The sequence below is a fragment of the Schistocerca cancellata genome, chromosome 2, assembly GCF_023864275.1.
Source record: "Schistocerca cancellata isolate TAMUIC-IGC-003103 chromosome 2, iqSchCanc2.1, whole genome shotgun sequence".
Lineage (NCBI taxonomy): Eukaryota > Metazoa > Arthropoda > Insecta > Orthoptera > Acrididae > Schistocerca > Schistocerca cancellata.
Window position 1 is genome coordinate 334,489,392 of NC_064627.1, and position 15,482 is coordinate 334,504,873.

The 15,482-nt window shown below is 44.2% G+C and overlaps 1 protein-coding gene across 1 annotated transcript in view; it reads left to right on the forward strand.

Moving 5' to 3' along the window:
* Positions 1-15,482, forward strand: part of LOC126145525 (probable rRNA-processing protein EBP2 homolog) — a 41,197-nt gene that overhangs the window by 11,774 nt on the left and 13,941 nt on the right. Inside the window, exon 4 of the mRNA XM_049915564.1 lies at positions 6,076-6,315. Coding sequence (XP_049771521.1) covers positions 6,076-6,315 — 240 coding nt within the window. The remainder of the gene's footprint in view (positions 1-6,075; positions 6,316-15,482) is intronic.

Here is a 15,482-nt window from a genome sequence, read left to right on the forward strand (position 1 = left end):
TTGATGCTGGCTCTAAATCTGGTTGTCTAGGGTTAAAAACATGAGGTCCCGTGTTTTGTTTTATGTGCTTTTGATGATAAAGGATGAACGAAACCAACAAATATGTAAACTTCAAATATTTATTTCTCTGGTGGCCATCTTAATTCCACTGTCCACCAAAGACTATGACACAACACAACTTCCTTTACATGTTCTTTGCATTGTTTATCCACCTCAAACAATAACACACTAACACACTGTACCAAAGTGACATTCCGACTGCCTTTCGACCCTTCTTGCTGCTCGTATTTATAACATTGTCAAAGAACTACTAAAAAGAGATATAGTTTACAAGTCACATGTACATCTGTTATCATAATTTGTGCAGAAAAGTTATTAATTTGCATCGAGTGACATAATTTAACATGTTATTAAAATGACAGACAGATTTGTTGACTTGACAGAATAATTCTTTGTTACAAAAAGTCCGTTTTCTAGAAGTTTGTCAATTGACTTCTCTAATTTGCATAAATAAGTAATTAACATGAATTATTAAGAAATACATTGGTTTTCGTCTAAAACAGGATTGATTTCGTGAATACTAAGTGAACCCGCTCCTAGTGAACAAATAGGTTTCACTGGGTGATTTTTATTTAAGGAGATCCAAAATACCTAAGTTGTACACTATTTTTCGTACTTCATATTAATTATTTAAGATGAACTCAGTGTTTTTACATGATGACATTTGCTGTATCAGTGATCAAGTGATATTAACTTTTGTGTGGGTTAGTTATTCAGTATAATTTAATGGGTTGACTGTTTATGGAGACATGTTACGCAATCATTGTTAACATACACAATAACTTTTCTATAATCATAAATACTCGTTAAACTGGTTGAATTTGGAGGGTATCGCATACTTCGGTACAGTAAAGCCTTTAATATGTTCCGTTACAACCACCATCCTCCTGAACTTAAGTCCAGTGTTGTACCATCTTGCCAACTTCTTCTTAACTAGAGTTTTTTTTCCCCCAAGAAGTAGATTGCATTTGTTCAAGTAATTTCTTTTTAAATTCCCCAGGTGTCATCAATATTGACAGTTGACATCTGTTGTAGTATGTATCTTTAAATTAGGTGGTTGAAACTTTGTGGATATTCATTGCTGATTATGTCAAAGATGACAGACATGTAACTAGCTGCATGGAATATTGTGTTTCCCTATTAGCATTTATTTGTAAAGGAGGGGTTGCTATTAAGTTTTGTTCGAATTTTCTTCCACGTGTCATGATACTGTCAATCGTTGCTCACATCTTCAGTGGTTATGGTTTTGAACAGGACAGTCCAGGAAGCCTACCTGATTTTCAAGAAAGAACAGTGTAATGCTTTTCTGGATAGGAGCATAATAATGCTAACACTGAAAAGGTCTCTTTGTAATTTGTTAACACAATATGGAGAATATGCAGTTTTCTAAAATCTTGTGTGAATACTTGGCTACATTGACCAAAATTGGTGGACAAAGTTCGGACAAGGAAGAATAGTCATAAACTACATCACCACATTACCTGAGGTTCATAACAACCCCAACACACTTGTATCTCTCATCTGCCGTAGTGTTGATTGCATTTAGTGCTTCCGCGACTTTTTCACTTCACAATAACATCAACAAAGGGATATGGGCTGGTGTGATTCCTGGATTATTGGCAGAATTCCTGAACTTGTGAGCCCTTACAATCTTGTACCATTTTGGGCTCTCTCAATTCTCTTTGAATGCTCATCCTGCCTGGAAGCATATTTGTGATGACACATTCTGCTCATACATATATGCCCTCAAATGAGTAGCTGGATGTCTCATACAGTATGTTTGATCTAACAGTCTTTGACAAATTATTTTATAATATCATACGGATTCTTTACCATTTCCTTATATTAGGCTGTTCCATTGCTCCCCAAGTGACTGAGAGTGTCAGCTTGCCTGAGGACAGGCACAGGTGGTTAAGCTACCTGCCAGGTGATGCTACTGCACCATTTTCATACCAGATTCAGCACAAGTTGAGTTATTTGACCATCCCTACCCACAGGCACTCACTCAAGGCAGTAGGATTGCATATGTTGTGGGCTGGATAGTTGACTGCCCGTGTATCAGCTGTTTGCCAACTTCTGCACTCACTCACTTGTCCTGTTGCTTGTGTGTGGCTACTCAAGCTGGAATGGCTTGCCTTAAATTTATTATTATGTACTGTGAAATTGATTTAGTGTTCTGGTAAGAGGCCTCCAATTTCAGTACCAGATATAGTGCAGTGGTTTCATGGCAAGTTGGAAGGAATTCGTGATCCTCTGTGTCATCCATTTAAGTTATTCTTAAGACTTTGGAACCTAAGATTTATAACACAGACCAGCTTAAACATACCAGTAGACACATATACTATTACATATTGATTAAAGTACTTTATGATTACTATTAGTACAATCTGAATGGTTAGGGCCAGCTGCCAGCCAATCTCTGCTCTTTATTTAGTGCCAAATACTAAGTATGTCGTGAGTTTCAATGTATCTGAGTCTTTTTATGCATGGCTTGCTGTACACTAAAACATTGCATCCAGCCGCTGCAATCTGTTAATCACAAAGTTATTTTATTCTGTCTATGTAAATACTCTTTGTCATGATGAAGATTGACCCATTTCAGCAAACATAAATTTTGTGAACAAAATACAGTATTTAGTGTGTCTTTCCAGTGAACCACAGTAGAACCTCCTGTGTAAAGATAACAACTCACCATTCGGTCATCAAGAGGCATGTAAACCAGATTGAGAACATTGCTAACTTTCACACAAATCATTCAGAGCTGTGGGGTAAGCATACACCTGCAGTGTTTCATTTGCACAACTGACTGCATTATGATGGCACTGCAGCATGTCTGGGGTTGTGTCTGGTGGAAGGGAGCTTGGGAAAGGGTGGTTGATAACTGCCAGGGAGAGGCAGCAGGACCACAGGGTGAGAATGTGGCACCAGTGAGCTCATTCTGGTACAGGAAAGGGAGTTGTTCTCAGTGCATGATGATGTGAAGAAGTCAGTGTGGGGAGGAGATGAAATGGAGAAGAAGTAGACTGTGAGAGTAGGTGGTGCGTGTGTTAGATGGTCTTGGGTCAGGGTATCATACATGGCCATGACCAATGTGGCTAGGGGTTAGAAGTAGATGCGACATAAAAGACCTATGATATTTTGTAGACTGGGTGGGTGGTGTATTACCACTTTGAGATAGGTGTAAGCTAAGGTCATTGGCAGGCACAACAACAAGCATTTGAAGCCTATGTGAAGAGTGCAGTTAAGTAGATTAGTGCCTGCTGGCCTCTCCATTTCAGCTGTCAGCCAGCCTTCTCCAACCATCGCTCCCTGCTCTCTGTCCCATTTCTCCACTTGTACAGTCTGCCCGACACAACCTGTCACCTCAGTTGACCTGCTGTGCCAGCACAACATAGTCAGCTGGGACAATGTAGCTGCCTTGCTGTGCATGTGAACTATTTGACAAGTTGTTACCTTTACTCTTTCCATTATTTATATTCCACTAAGGACTTTCCATTACCATATTGAGCCTTTAGAATGTAGATGGGTGGATAATTGTGTCACATATATATATATATATATATATATATATATATATATATATACCTAAAAACAAAGATGATGTGACTTACCAAATGAAAGTGGCAGGTCGACAGACACACAAAATTCAAGCTTTCGCAACCAACGGTTGCCTCATCAGGAAAGAGGGAAGGAGAGGAAAGACAAAAGGATTTGGGTTTTAAGGGAGAGGGTAAGGAGTCATTCTAATCCCGGGAGTGGAAAGACTTACCTTAGGGGGAAAAAAGGACAGGTAAACACTCGCGCGCGCGCACACACACACACACACACACACACACACACACACACACACACACACACACACACACACACACACACACATCCATCCGCATATACACAGACACAAGCAGACATTTGTAAAGGCAAAGAGTTTGGGCAGAGATGTCAGTCGAGGAGAATGTGTGTGTGTGTGTGTGTGTGTGTGTGCGTGTGTGTGTGCGCGCGAATGTTTACCTGTCCTTTTTTCCCCCTAAGGTAAGTCTTTTCGCTCCCGGGATTGGAATGACTCCTTAACCTCTCCCTTAAAACCCAAATCCTTTCGTCTTTCCCTCTCCTTCCGTTGGTTGCGAAAGCTTGAATTTTGTGTGTTTGTTTGTGTGTCTATCGACCTGCCAGTGCTTTTGTTTGGTAAGTCTCATCATCTTTCTTATCCACAGCCTGTGTGTTGCATTTTACTTTTATCCTCCATATAAAAATGTTCTGCGCAAAGAAGAAATCTTATCTGCAGTAGTCACTGAATAATAGTTGATATTTTGAGTGTGGAGAGTGCACTCTGCGTAGCAGAGTAAACCTGAATGTAGACAATCTACTTAGCTTATTTAACTGTATTAATGCACTTTACTTTTATAGATGCCACAGTAAAAATGATAGGATACAGGCTGCTGTAAATAATTTTATGTTGCCTCATGAGGATTGTTTCAGTCAAAACTAGTAGCAGATAAATGTTTATTTTATCAGCAGCTCTTGTTGGCTCGTAAACGTCTTTCCTAAAATATTTTGAGACACTTTTAAAATTTTGAAGTTTGCAAATGTTAGAGGCAAGTGGGTATGTGCATGTGCACACCCATGCATGTAAGCGTGTGTGTGTGTGTGTGTGTGTGTGTGTGTGTGTGTGTGTGTGTGTTGTTTGGGAGATGGAGAGGGGGGGAGAGAGAGAGAGAGAGAGGGAGAGAGAGAGAGAGAGAGAGGGAGAGGGAGGGAGGGAGGGGGGGGAGAATATGAGATGGTGCAGTTGATGTTAAGAATTGTACAAGAACTTTTCACCACACGATGTAGCACTGTTTAAAATACAATCAATCTTTCTCAGAAGTCATGTGACCCATAGTTTGCAAGAAAGCCTAAGTACACAATGTGGCAACACTGCAGGATGGGGAGTGTGGTTTAAACTACTTCGACAACTCTAAAACATTATGGCTAGCTTGCTGTCCTTGCTTCAGTTACATCCTCTAGCAGTTCTAATACCTTTATTTTTAATAAATTCCTCTGTACATTTAATGTTAAATACACATTGAACTGTAGCTTACTGTCCATCACTTTGCACATGCATCACATCTCTGGTGGGTCCTCCAGGTTGTTAAGTACTGACAAGAATGGCCCATATTCAGTCCCTGATGATCTCATCTGATTTTTATGAGGTGGGTAGGTCTGGAATATGGTGCACATTCAGCTTTCTTCAATGGGAAATAGTGGTATGTTGACAGTCCTAAAGTTAGTTCTCTGAGTGGATTGGAATCCTTTTCCCAAACGGACTGGAGTTAATGCAAGGGGTGTTGCCCCAAGTTGGTGATCCCAGTGTTATTAGTGGGGTTTGTTGACATGTGCAGTGATGAATAGTGAGACTGTTATTAGTATTGAAGAACATTTTACAGTATAGTTAAATGGGGCAGTACTGTTGTTAAGATGCTGACCTCATATTTGGGAAGATGGAGCATGCTCTGTCTGGTCATCCTAATTTAGATTTTATGCTATTTTCCGAAGTCACTTCGGGCAAGCCCAGTGTTGGTTCCTTCATTAAGGCCATGGCTGACCAGTGTTCTATCTTCTTAGAGAAAACTCTAATAGTTTGTGTGTATTTCTTCGAGCTATTCATTTTCATCATATCGTGATGTGTCTTCTATCATATCATTGGTACAATTCAGTCTTGCCAAAAATCAATCCATTGCTGGTATTGTTCTGTCTCTATGAGGTAATTGTGTTGTTAAAAAATAATAGTCTGAACATTAGTGATACAGAAAGTTTGAGTTTGTCTTGCAGGTGTGTCTGAATGGTGTAATCGGCTAAGCCAACTATTGGCAATAAGCAGGAGATATGGTTGAAAGCTAGGTTTGACACAAAATTTCAATTATTTTGCTATATGAATCATATTTTTCTATCAGTTCATCCTTCCTTTATCAAATGTTCATTTAAGTGCTGTGACTTGATTTAATGATGAGATAATTGGCTATTTCTTGGTTGCAGCTGGAAGAGACGCAGACTGTGCGTGCAAACAAACTGAAAAACACTAAGAAGGGGACAAAGCCACTAGACCCTGCAGATGACCCAGTTGTGAATGACTTCAAACGTGAAATGAATTTTCATAGACAGGCTCAAGCTGCAGTTATAGAGGCTCTTCCTAGACTCAAAGACCTTGGTATACCAGTGAAGAGACCTGATGACTACTTTGCACAGATGGCGAAATCGGATGAGCACATGCAAAAGGTATGTTGCATAATTACTTAAATGCACTGAATTTAAGCTGTGTGAAAATTTATAGGATTAACTGAAGCATTTGATATGCTTTGCAAAATTACAACCAAACTGTCACCTTTGAACCTAACCTAGACCTCTAGCAACACTACAGATCATAATGTCACCACAAATAAGGTATCATATGCACATTAATTGGCTTTGCCAACTCACAACCAGATTATCACCTTTCAGTGTACCCTATAGTTTGGGCTATGCTGCAGGTCAGTCTGTCACCACAGACCACTTTCTTGGGCTTTCAGTTGTGCTGATTGGTCTCTACATACCACTGTGTCATTTTTACCCCTTCTTTTTCAGATTCTATTGTGTATTGATGAAGTTGTCTATGACATGTCTGATAATAATATTCACATGGTCAGAATTGCTGTACCCTACTCGATTGACTCCTTTCACTGCCACCCGGTCCCATGGTGGTGCACAGCTATTGCCACCCCAACCAAGATCACCATTGCGCCTTGCAATGCTTTAAGCGGCACCCATCCTCTGCTGGTCTTATTACCTTTAAACACCTTTGCCACAAAGCCCATTACTTCATCATACAGAGCAAGCAGGCATGTTGGGAATGCTTTGCCATCTCTCTAGTTTCTTCTATCCCTTCGTGACGGGTGTGAGGTACGCTACGCATCCTCCAAGTTTGCCAATGACCGACTGTCTTCCATCCTGGTCCTTGCTCTCGTGGGCGGCCTTTGTCCAATAGATCATGGTTCTCATGCATCACCTTGCAAACCATTCTGTGATTGCATCAGTGTCAGCCTCATACCTGGCTGCCTGTCTCCTCCAGAAACAGCAGGCTGAAACTTCCCACTTTTATCCCTTGTAAAGTGGAATCCTGTAGTGAATGTTTTATTGAATGGAAACTTTTTCTGGCCCCCTCCTCTTTCCACAATTCAGCTCTTGGTCCGATTCCATCTGTAACCAATTGTTCCAACATCTCAGTCCACCTTAATGACAGTATATCAACCAGGTGTTTAAGGGGAGGTTTACTATCTTTGGCCCGAAAAAAGCATGTTCTTTGAGAATTTTTTTCTAAGGGATGTGTTGTAGATATGAATGTCAAATTTGGTAAAATGTTTATTGATATTTCCTCTACAAACTGGAATTTTTTCGACCGGAGATGTCAAAGAGCAAAGACGGAAGTGCCGTCAGAATGAAACAAAATTTCGATGTAGACCTCCACGCACGGTATGTCACAGGTCAGCCAACTCGTCTGAAATCAAAATTGAGTTGATGTTAGCGAAGTATATAAGACTCTTTAGGAATTGTACCTCACTCAAGTTATTTGCACCATAACAAACGAAATGGTGGCCATTTGAAAAAAAAGGGGGTTTTTTCATTGATTTTTCAACTTTGTCAGCCAAGCAAAAATATTTATAGTTGATGGATCGGAATAAAAGTGGTACAACTCCTATAAAATGTAGTTAGCTTCGTCGGAAACAAAGAATCATACCAATCGGTTCAGTAGATTTGAAGTTACCATACTGCGCGATAAAAAAAAAGTTATTTTGAGAAAAACACGTTTGAAGTTTTGTCTACATATAAATGCAATATTATGCAACTTATGTTCAGTCTGCTATTCTGGGTTCATAAACTAGTCCTTCCTCTTCCTCATAGAGGGCATTCTGCTCGATCTGGGCCATCCTGCGCTGTTCCTGAGCCGCTCGTATGGCTGGTAACAAGCGGTTTTCGGCTGCTTGAATCTGGTGGTCGTCCGAATGATTGGCGAACTGCGTTGAATAGTCCCAGGGTGACATCCATCATTGTCATGGTCTTCAAAATTGCTGAATACCCTTCGTTGTAGCTGCTCACTGCCAGGAAAGTCGCGATCTCCACAGTCTTCTCAACAGAATGCAAATACTTGGGGGCTAACTTCCAAACACACAAGTTCAAACTTTCGTTTGAATTTTGTGTGTTTCCTCCCAAGCACCGGTACACTAACTCGTCCTCTGAAAGAAAAAAAAAACTGGTGTGTGAAAAAGGCCGATTTCAGGCAGGTGCATTTTTTTGTTCAACTGCGAATAACACATATTTCCATTCCATATTCAGAAAAACCGTTTCAGGGATGGATTCTAAACACTTTTATGGATCCAAAAATCCAATTTAAAAAAATAGATTTTTTTGAACCGAAAGATAGTAAACCTCACCTTAAGTATATTTGGCTCCAATGTGTTTTCGATCCTCAGTGGAGGGACAGTTTTGTGGGTCTGTCCTTAAGCCCAGTAAGGATCCATCTCCCTTAATAGGCACTGACCAATCAGTCCCTGCAAGTTATTTGAACAGATGGTGGCCTGTCAGCTTTGTTGGGTTCTCGAATCTTGGATCTTTTGTCTTCCTAACCGGGCAGCTTTTGGGGGAACAGTCCCAAACTGATCTACTGCTTGAGTTGGAAACTTCTATTCAGCAGGCATTTTCTCAGTGTCACCATGTTCTTGAAGTTTTCTTTGATCTTCATAAGGCCTAAGGCACAGTTCGGTGCAGTCACATTTTACTTGCACTCAGTCAGTGGTGTCTTCAGTGCCCCTCCCTATTTTTATTTGCCAGTTCCTGCCCCAACACTTGTTCCAAGTTCAGGTTGGCCCCTTTCTCAGCTCTCTGTAGATCCAGGAGAATGGCATGACAAAGGGTTTTGTATTAAGTATCCTTCATTTTCTCGTCACTATTATTGCACTTGTGGTCTCCGTTGGGCTGTTCGTCACTCTTGCTCTCTATGTGTCTAGGCTGGTACCCACTCAATGCCTTCCAGCACTATTCTGCATGGACTCTCTCACATGGTTTTCAGTTCTCTTTCCTTAAATCACAGCTGGTTGTATCCATCTCCATACTACGGTCCATCTTGATCCGGAACTCTACCTTGATGCCCAACACCTGACAATGGTCTGCCAATTTCGTTTCTTGGATCTTCTTTTTGACAACATGCTTACTTGGTTGCCCCATGTCTGTCTTCTGAAGATTGTTTGTTTCCATAAACTCAGTACCCTTTGCCTCCTTGCCCACATCCCTTGGTCGCCTTTATTGGGCCTTAATTCTGTCCCGTCTGAACTACGGCTGTCAAGTTTATGGCTCAGTTGCTCCTTCCACACCGTTTCTAGCCCTGTCAGTAATCTTCTGGTTGGTGCTGGGATCCTGCCACTTTTGGTTCAGCGGTCCCACCTCCTCATTATCTTTTCTCTTTTCCATTGCTATAAGCTCTTTCCTTACCCTCCTATCCCCCCCCCCCCCCCCCCCCCCCCCCCCCCCCCCCCACCCTCCAAGGCTTCCGGATGTCATCCGTCCACTGTCTGCCCTGCAGTGGATTTACTGGTTGGGCTTCATCGTGCTTCTCTCTGCTGTGATTTCGATCTTCCCTCTTCATCCTGTTCCCCCTTTCTCTCTCACCAGATTCGGATGGATCTCTCCTGGAGTTCAAAAGCCTATGCCACTCTGGTGGTTCCAACCCCATTGAGTTCCAACCCCCCCTCCCCTCCTCCCTCCCTCAGCGGGCTAGCCACTATTTGACGGGTTTGTGCTTGGCTACCACAGGGCCCCAGCCGTTGCAGCGCTTTTTCCCTTCTGTGCTGCATGTCCATCCTCTTGCTTCCCTTTTTCCCCTCCCTTCAGGAACATGTCTGGGGTATTATTGGGAATGTTCTGCATTCTGTTACTGACGTGTGTACAGTCTCAACTTTCTTTTTGGCTCATTTTTCATTTCTTTGTTTCCCTTATCCTCTCGTTCCTCCGCTTCGGCATTTGAGGATCCTCTTTTTTTCTTCTTCCTCCCTGTGTGTTCCGGAAGGCCGGCCCATGCATCTGACGCTTAAAAGGTGACTAGGTAACACATAATTTCCAGCCCCAGGTCGACAGGTAGGGTTTGCATGTACCCCCTGGTACAGGCCAGGCCCAGGAAGGGGTGATTACCTGAGCTGCAACCTTCCCAGATTGCCCATTGGTCCCTCCATCAGGTTTTCGGGAGATGTGACCTGAGGTGTGAACAATCACCTAAGGCAGGTATGCCCCCTTGTGAAGGGGAAGGAGCATGCCAATGGAGACGCTGACAATCGTGGGCAATTTCCTCGCGATGAGTCACTCATCCTCTGCATCAATGTTGACGAAACGTAAACATAATGAGGCTACTGATTCGAAGACCCTTCCCACTGCACCACGGTTCCTTGTGGCATCACGTACTGAGGACGGTCAGTCCTTTGCCACGGTCAATCCGTTTATTGTTCAGAAAGGTGTTGATGCCATTGCTGGTCCTGTGAAATCCTGGCAAGAGACAGCTTCTGATGCTCAAGCACAACTACTACTTGCTGCCTCGTTTCTCCACTGCTACCCTGTTTGTTTCAAGGCACGTACAACTTTGAATTCTGCCCATGGTGTAATTTACACCTGGCTGCTTGACGGTCTAACCAAGGCTGAAACACAATCTTACCTCTCTGATCAGGGTGTCATTGCCGTACATTGTGTAATGAAAAAGGTCGATTCCTCCTTGGTGCCCTCCCACATTCTATCCCTCGCCTTTGGTAGGATGGTGTTGCTGTTCAAGATTAAAGCAGACTACAAAATCATTACAGTCCGGCCCTAAATTCTGATTCCGATGCGCTGTTACCAGTGTCATCGGTTCAATCACACTAGAATGTCTTGTCAACACCTGGCCAAATGTGTAACCTGTGGCAGGGATGCACACGAGGGCAAATGTCCACCTCTCCCTACTGTGTCAACTGTAATGGCGGCCACGTCGCCTCCTCCTGGGATTGTACCATGTTTCTAGGTAAGCGGGCTATTCAAGAGATTCGGGTAAAGAAAAAAGTGCCTTACCCTAGCTCACAAATTACTGGCTAGTCGCAAACCCTGTGTTCTCCCTTGTGGCAGTTATAGTTCAGTTCTTGTTACCCGTTGCTCCATGAGGGATGTGGCTACACCTAAAGGGGCGAAGCTTCCCACTACACAACCGGCAGGCAGGAAAGGCCAGAAGGAGTACTCCAGAGAAGACTTCCTCTGTCCCTCCAGCCAAACTACACTCAAGTCTTCCGCAAACCAGAAGGGCTTGAAGAAGTCCACTAAAGACAAACAGTCTTCCCCTTCACCAACTTAAAGATCCTGCTCTCCTGCTCGACAGTGTTGCCACGTGGTCACTCAGCCCGGCCAGCCTCTGTCTCACCCAGTGCGCACCACCAACCGTTTTTCATCGTTGGATTCCACTGACCGACCGCCCAAGCATGCCGATGCTTCTGTGGACCCCATGGAGCAGGATCCTCCTCCTTCTGTGCCCTGTAGTAGCAATTCTCCACCGGCTGTCCGTCGGCAGACACTGAGTTGACACCCCTACATTTCTTGCTCCTCATGACTGCCCTCCAATGGTACGTTCGCGGCCTTCAGTCCCACATAGAGGATTTACGGCTGCTTCTAGCATCACAGCATCCCCTTGTACTCTGCCTTCAGGAAATGAAATTGCACCCTCAAGACCGCTTTGAGCTTCCACATTACTTACCAATTCATTTTGACCTTCCCCCTGAGGTTGGCATCTCATCTCATGGGGGCATCGTGCTGCTTATCTGGGATGACCTTCATAGGTAGTCCATCTCCCTGACTACTTGTCTTCAAGCTGTTGCTGTTCGCCTCTTCCTTCCCCACCTGACTTTCTCCCTTTGTACCATTTAAGTACCTCCATCCTTCAATGTCACCAGGGCAGACTTCCTTCAGCATATTGGGCAGCTACCTCCATCATTTTTGCTACTCGGTGACTTTAATGCACATCATCCCCTTTGGAGTTCTCCCAGGACCTGCCAGAGAGGTTGCCCTCTTGGCTGACATTCTTAACCAACTTAATCTCTTCTGCCTTAACACTGGTGCTCCCACTTTCCTTTCTGACTCCTCGCACACCTATTCCCATTTGGACCTCTCCTTTTGCACTGCCCAGCTTGCCCATCGTCTTGAGTGGTCCGTTCTTTCTGACACCTACTCGAGCCACCTTTCCCCTTGTGCTCTGCGTCTGCTGACTCCTACCCCATCCACATGCGTTCCCAAACGGCAGCTTACTAAGGCTGTGACTGGCAGCATTATACCTCTCTGGTGACCTTCGCAGAACAAGATTTCCTCAGTTGTGATGACCAGGTGGACTATCTCACCACCGTTATCCTTACTGCTGCAGAACATTCCATTCCTCACACTTCCTCTTTACCATGTCTTGTCCCAGTCCCTTGGTGGGCTGAGGCACGCCGCGAAGCAATTCGCGCATAGAGATGTGCTTTCCACAGTTTTTAACTGCCACCCTACACTGGAGAACTGCATTCATTATAAACAGATATGTGCAAAGTATTGTAGAGTTCTTCGGGATAGCAAAAGAGCTAGTTGGATTTCATTCATTAGTTCTTTTAACAGTTCCAAAACCACGTCTGTCATGTGGGCCAACCTAAGACGGCTCTCTGGGACCAAGATCCAGTTCCCCAGTTCCATGGCTGGCGGTGACGACCAATAAACTGCGGTCGGTAAAGTCAACCACTCGGCCGTGGCGTTCCTCCTGCCGGCTGCTCAGGCAGGAAGAGGTGGCCCTCACACGTCTTCGGATCAGGCACTGTCCTCTGACGCATAGCTATTTATTACGGCGGGAGGATCCTCCGTTTTGTGATGCTTGTGGTGTGCACATCTCTGTCCGGCACATTTTAACAGGCTGCGTTTTATACCGTGATGCAAGGGCAGAGGCACAAGTTGATGGGGATCTGCCCTGTGTTTTAGCTAACGATGAGACTTGTGTGTCTAGGGTTTTTAAGTTTTGTGATGTGTCTGGACTCTGGCCTAAACTTTTAGGCTGGCGGTTTTAGTGTATTGCAGAGTGGCTGACTCCTCCCTTTTTCCTTGCGGTCAGCCAGCCACTTCCATCTGCTCCATTGTTTTAGCTCCCTCTACCTTTTTCTTCCTGTGTTGTCCGTGTTTTACTGCTGACACCCTGCTTCATCCCACGGTTCGGTGTGGGTGAGCGCATATTTTTCACTGATTGTTCCCCGTGTTTTATGTTCCGTTCGATGTAAATGTTCTGAGTTTTTTTCTTGACACCCGTCTCACTATGATACTGAACAGGCGCTGAAGACCTTGCTGTCGTGCGCCCACAAAACCCTTCTACTACTACTACTACTACTACTACTACTACTCCTCCCCATTTCTGACCTGACAGTGCGTGCCGATGTCATCGTGGTTCCTGTTGCTATCTCCAACACCTTGGGCTACCATTTTGCAGAAGTTTCCAAGTTCTTCCCACTATCACCCTGCCTTTATCCATCGGAAAAGAGTGGAGGTGGCTTGGGTGATACCCTTCTCTTCTCTGAATCGTGAGTGCTACAATGCCGCCTTCACTATGAGGGAGCTAGATCATGCTATCAGTTTATCATGCTATCAGTTTATCCCATTCCTCTGCCCTAGGGCCAGATGCTATCCATATTCAAATGTTGCAGCACCTCTCTCTTGCAGGCAAGCACTTTCTGCTTAACACATACAACCGCAACTGGGCTGAGGGCACATTTCCTGGATGTTCGCGTGATGCCACTGTCATACCCATCCCTAAACCCTGTAAGGACAAAAACCTTCCTTTTAGCAACCACCCCATCTCTCTTACCAGCTGCGATTGCAAGGTAATGGACCATATGATTCATGCCCAGCTGGTGTGGTGGCTTGAGTCTCGCCATTTACTCACGAATGCACAGTGTGGATTTAGAGCGCAGTGTTCTGCTGTTGACCATCTTGTTACTTTGTCCACCCATGTCATGAATAGTTTTCTGTGGAAACCCCAGACTGTGGCCGTGTTTTTCGATTTGGAGAAGGCCTACGACACCTGCTGGAGAACTGGTATCCTCCGTACTCTATACACTTGGCGCTTCTGTGGGCGCCTGCCGTTACGAGATCGAGTTTTCAAGGTGCGTGTGAGTTCAGCCTTGTTGGACACCTTTATTCAGGAAAATTAGTTTTGGATCTCCATTTTTGTATGGTGGTTTTTTTCATGTGCCTTGTTTAGATGTCTCCTATTATGTCCATTGGGACTGACATATAGTCGTTTCCTTTGTCTCTGTGTTTGCATTCTATAGTTTCGACTTGGGTGCTTATGACCTCAGTTGTTTTTTGCGCCCTAAAACGAAACAAAACAAAACAAACTCTGATGCTGTTCTGTTATTTGTTCCAACACTCTTATGGAAGATTCAGGATTCTATTGTTTTTTACAGATCTCTAAGTCTGTTGATCACAAGGGGGTATCCCTTCACATCTTCTGTTGGCATGGAACACCATCTCTTTCCTGCCACTTGTGGGGTACTTACTATGGAACTGACGTGCATTTGCCAGGCCCTCTGCTTTATTAATTGGTCCTCCCTCACCCAAATTTTGTTATGTATGGTTCGGTGAGTAGCCTTCAGGCTATTGCCCTGTGTTTTCCTTGCCGTCCCTTGGTCTCTACCAACCGCGACCATCTTGCCAGTCTTGACTATACTGCTTTTTTGGTTGATTTCCTTTGGGTTCCCATCCATGTGGATATCCTGGGTAATGAGGCCCCCCCCCCCCCCCTCCCGTAACTCTCCTTGCCCCCTCTGGGGGTGGATTTTCAGCATCACATCAGATTCCATTTTGGTCAGTCATGGGCAAACTGATGGGGGGGGGGGGGGGGGGGGTAGACAACCCCATTCAGTAAAATTGGTACAGTTAAGGAGACTCCCACCATGTGGTATTCTTCCTTCCTTTCTTTGCAGGAATCTACCATCCTCTGCAGTCTTTGTATTGGCCATACCAGGTTGACCCATGGTTTTTTACTCCGTAGTCAGCTGCTGTGACCCGCCCCTCCCTGCCTCCCTCTGTTGCTGTGCCCCCCTCCCCTGATGGTGATCTATATTTTGCTAGACTGTCCCTGCCTTTTGGCCCTTCACACTAAATACACCCTCCCACTCTCTTTGTCACAGGTGTTAGCAGACAACCCTAGCAAGGCTATGTCAGTCTTACAGTTTTCTCCATGAAAGTGGTTTGTCCTCCCAGATTTAAGTACCTGAATGTCCTTCCAGAATTGGAGTCCCACAGTTAGCATTGGTGTTGGTTTGGGAGGCCTTTTTCCTTACCTTCATGCTGACGACCCTCATCCCCTTTTTTTGAATGTTTTGTGTGGTCTTTTGTGC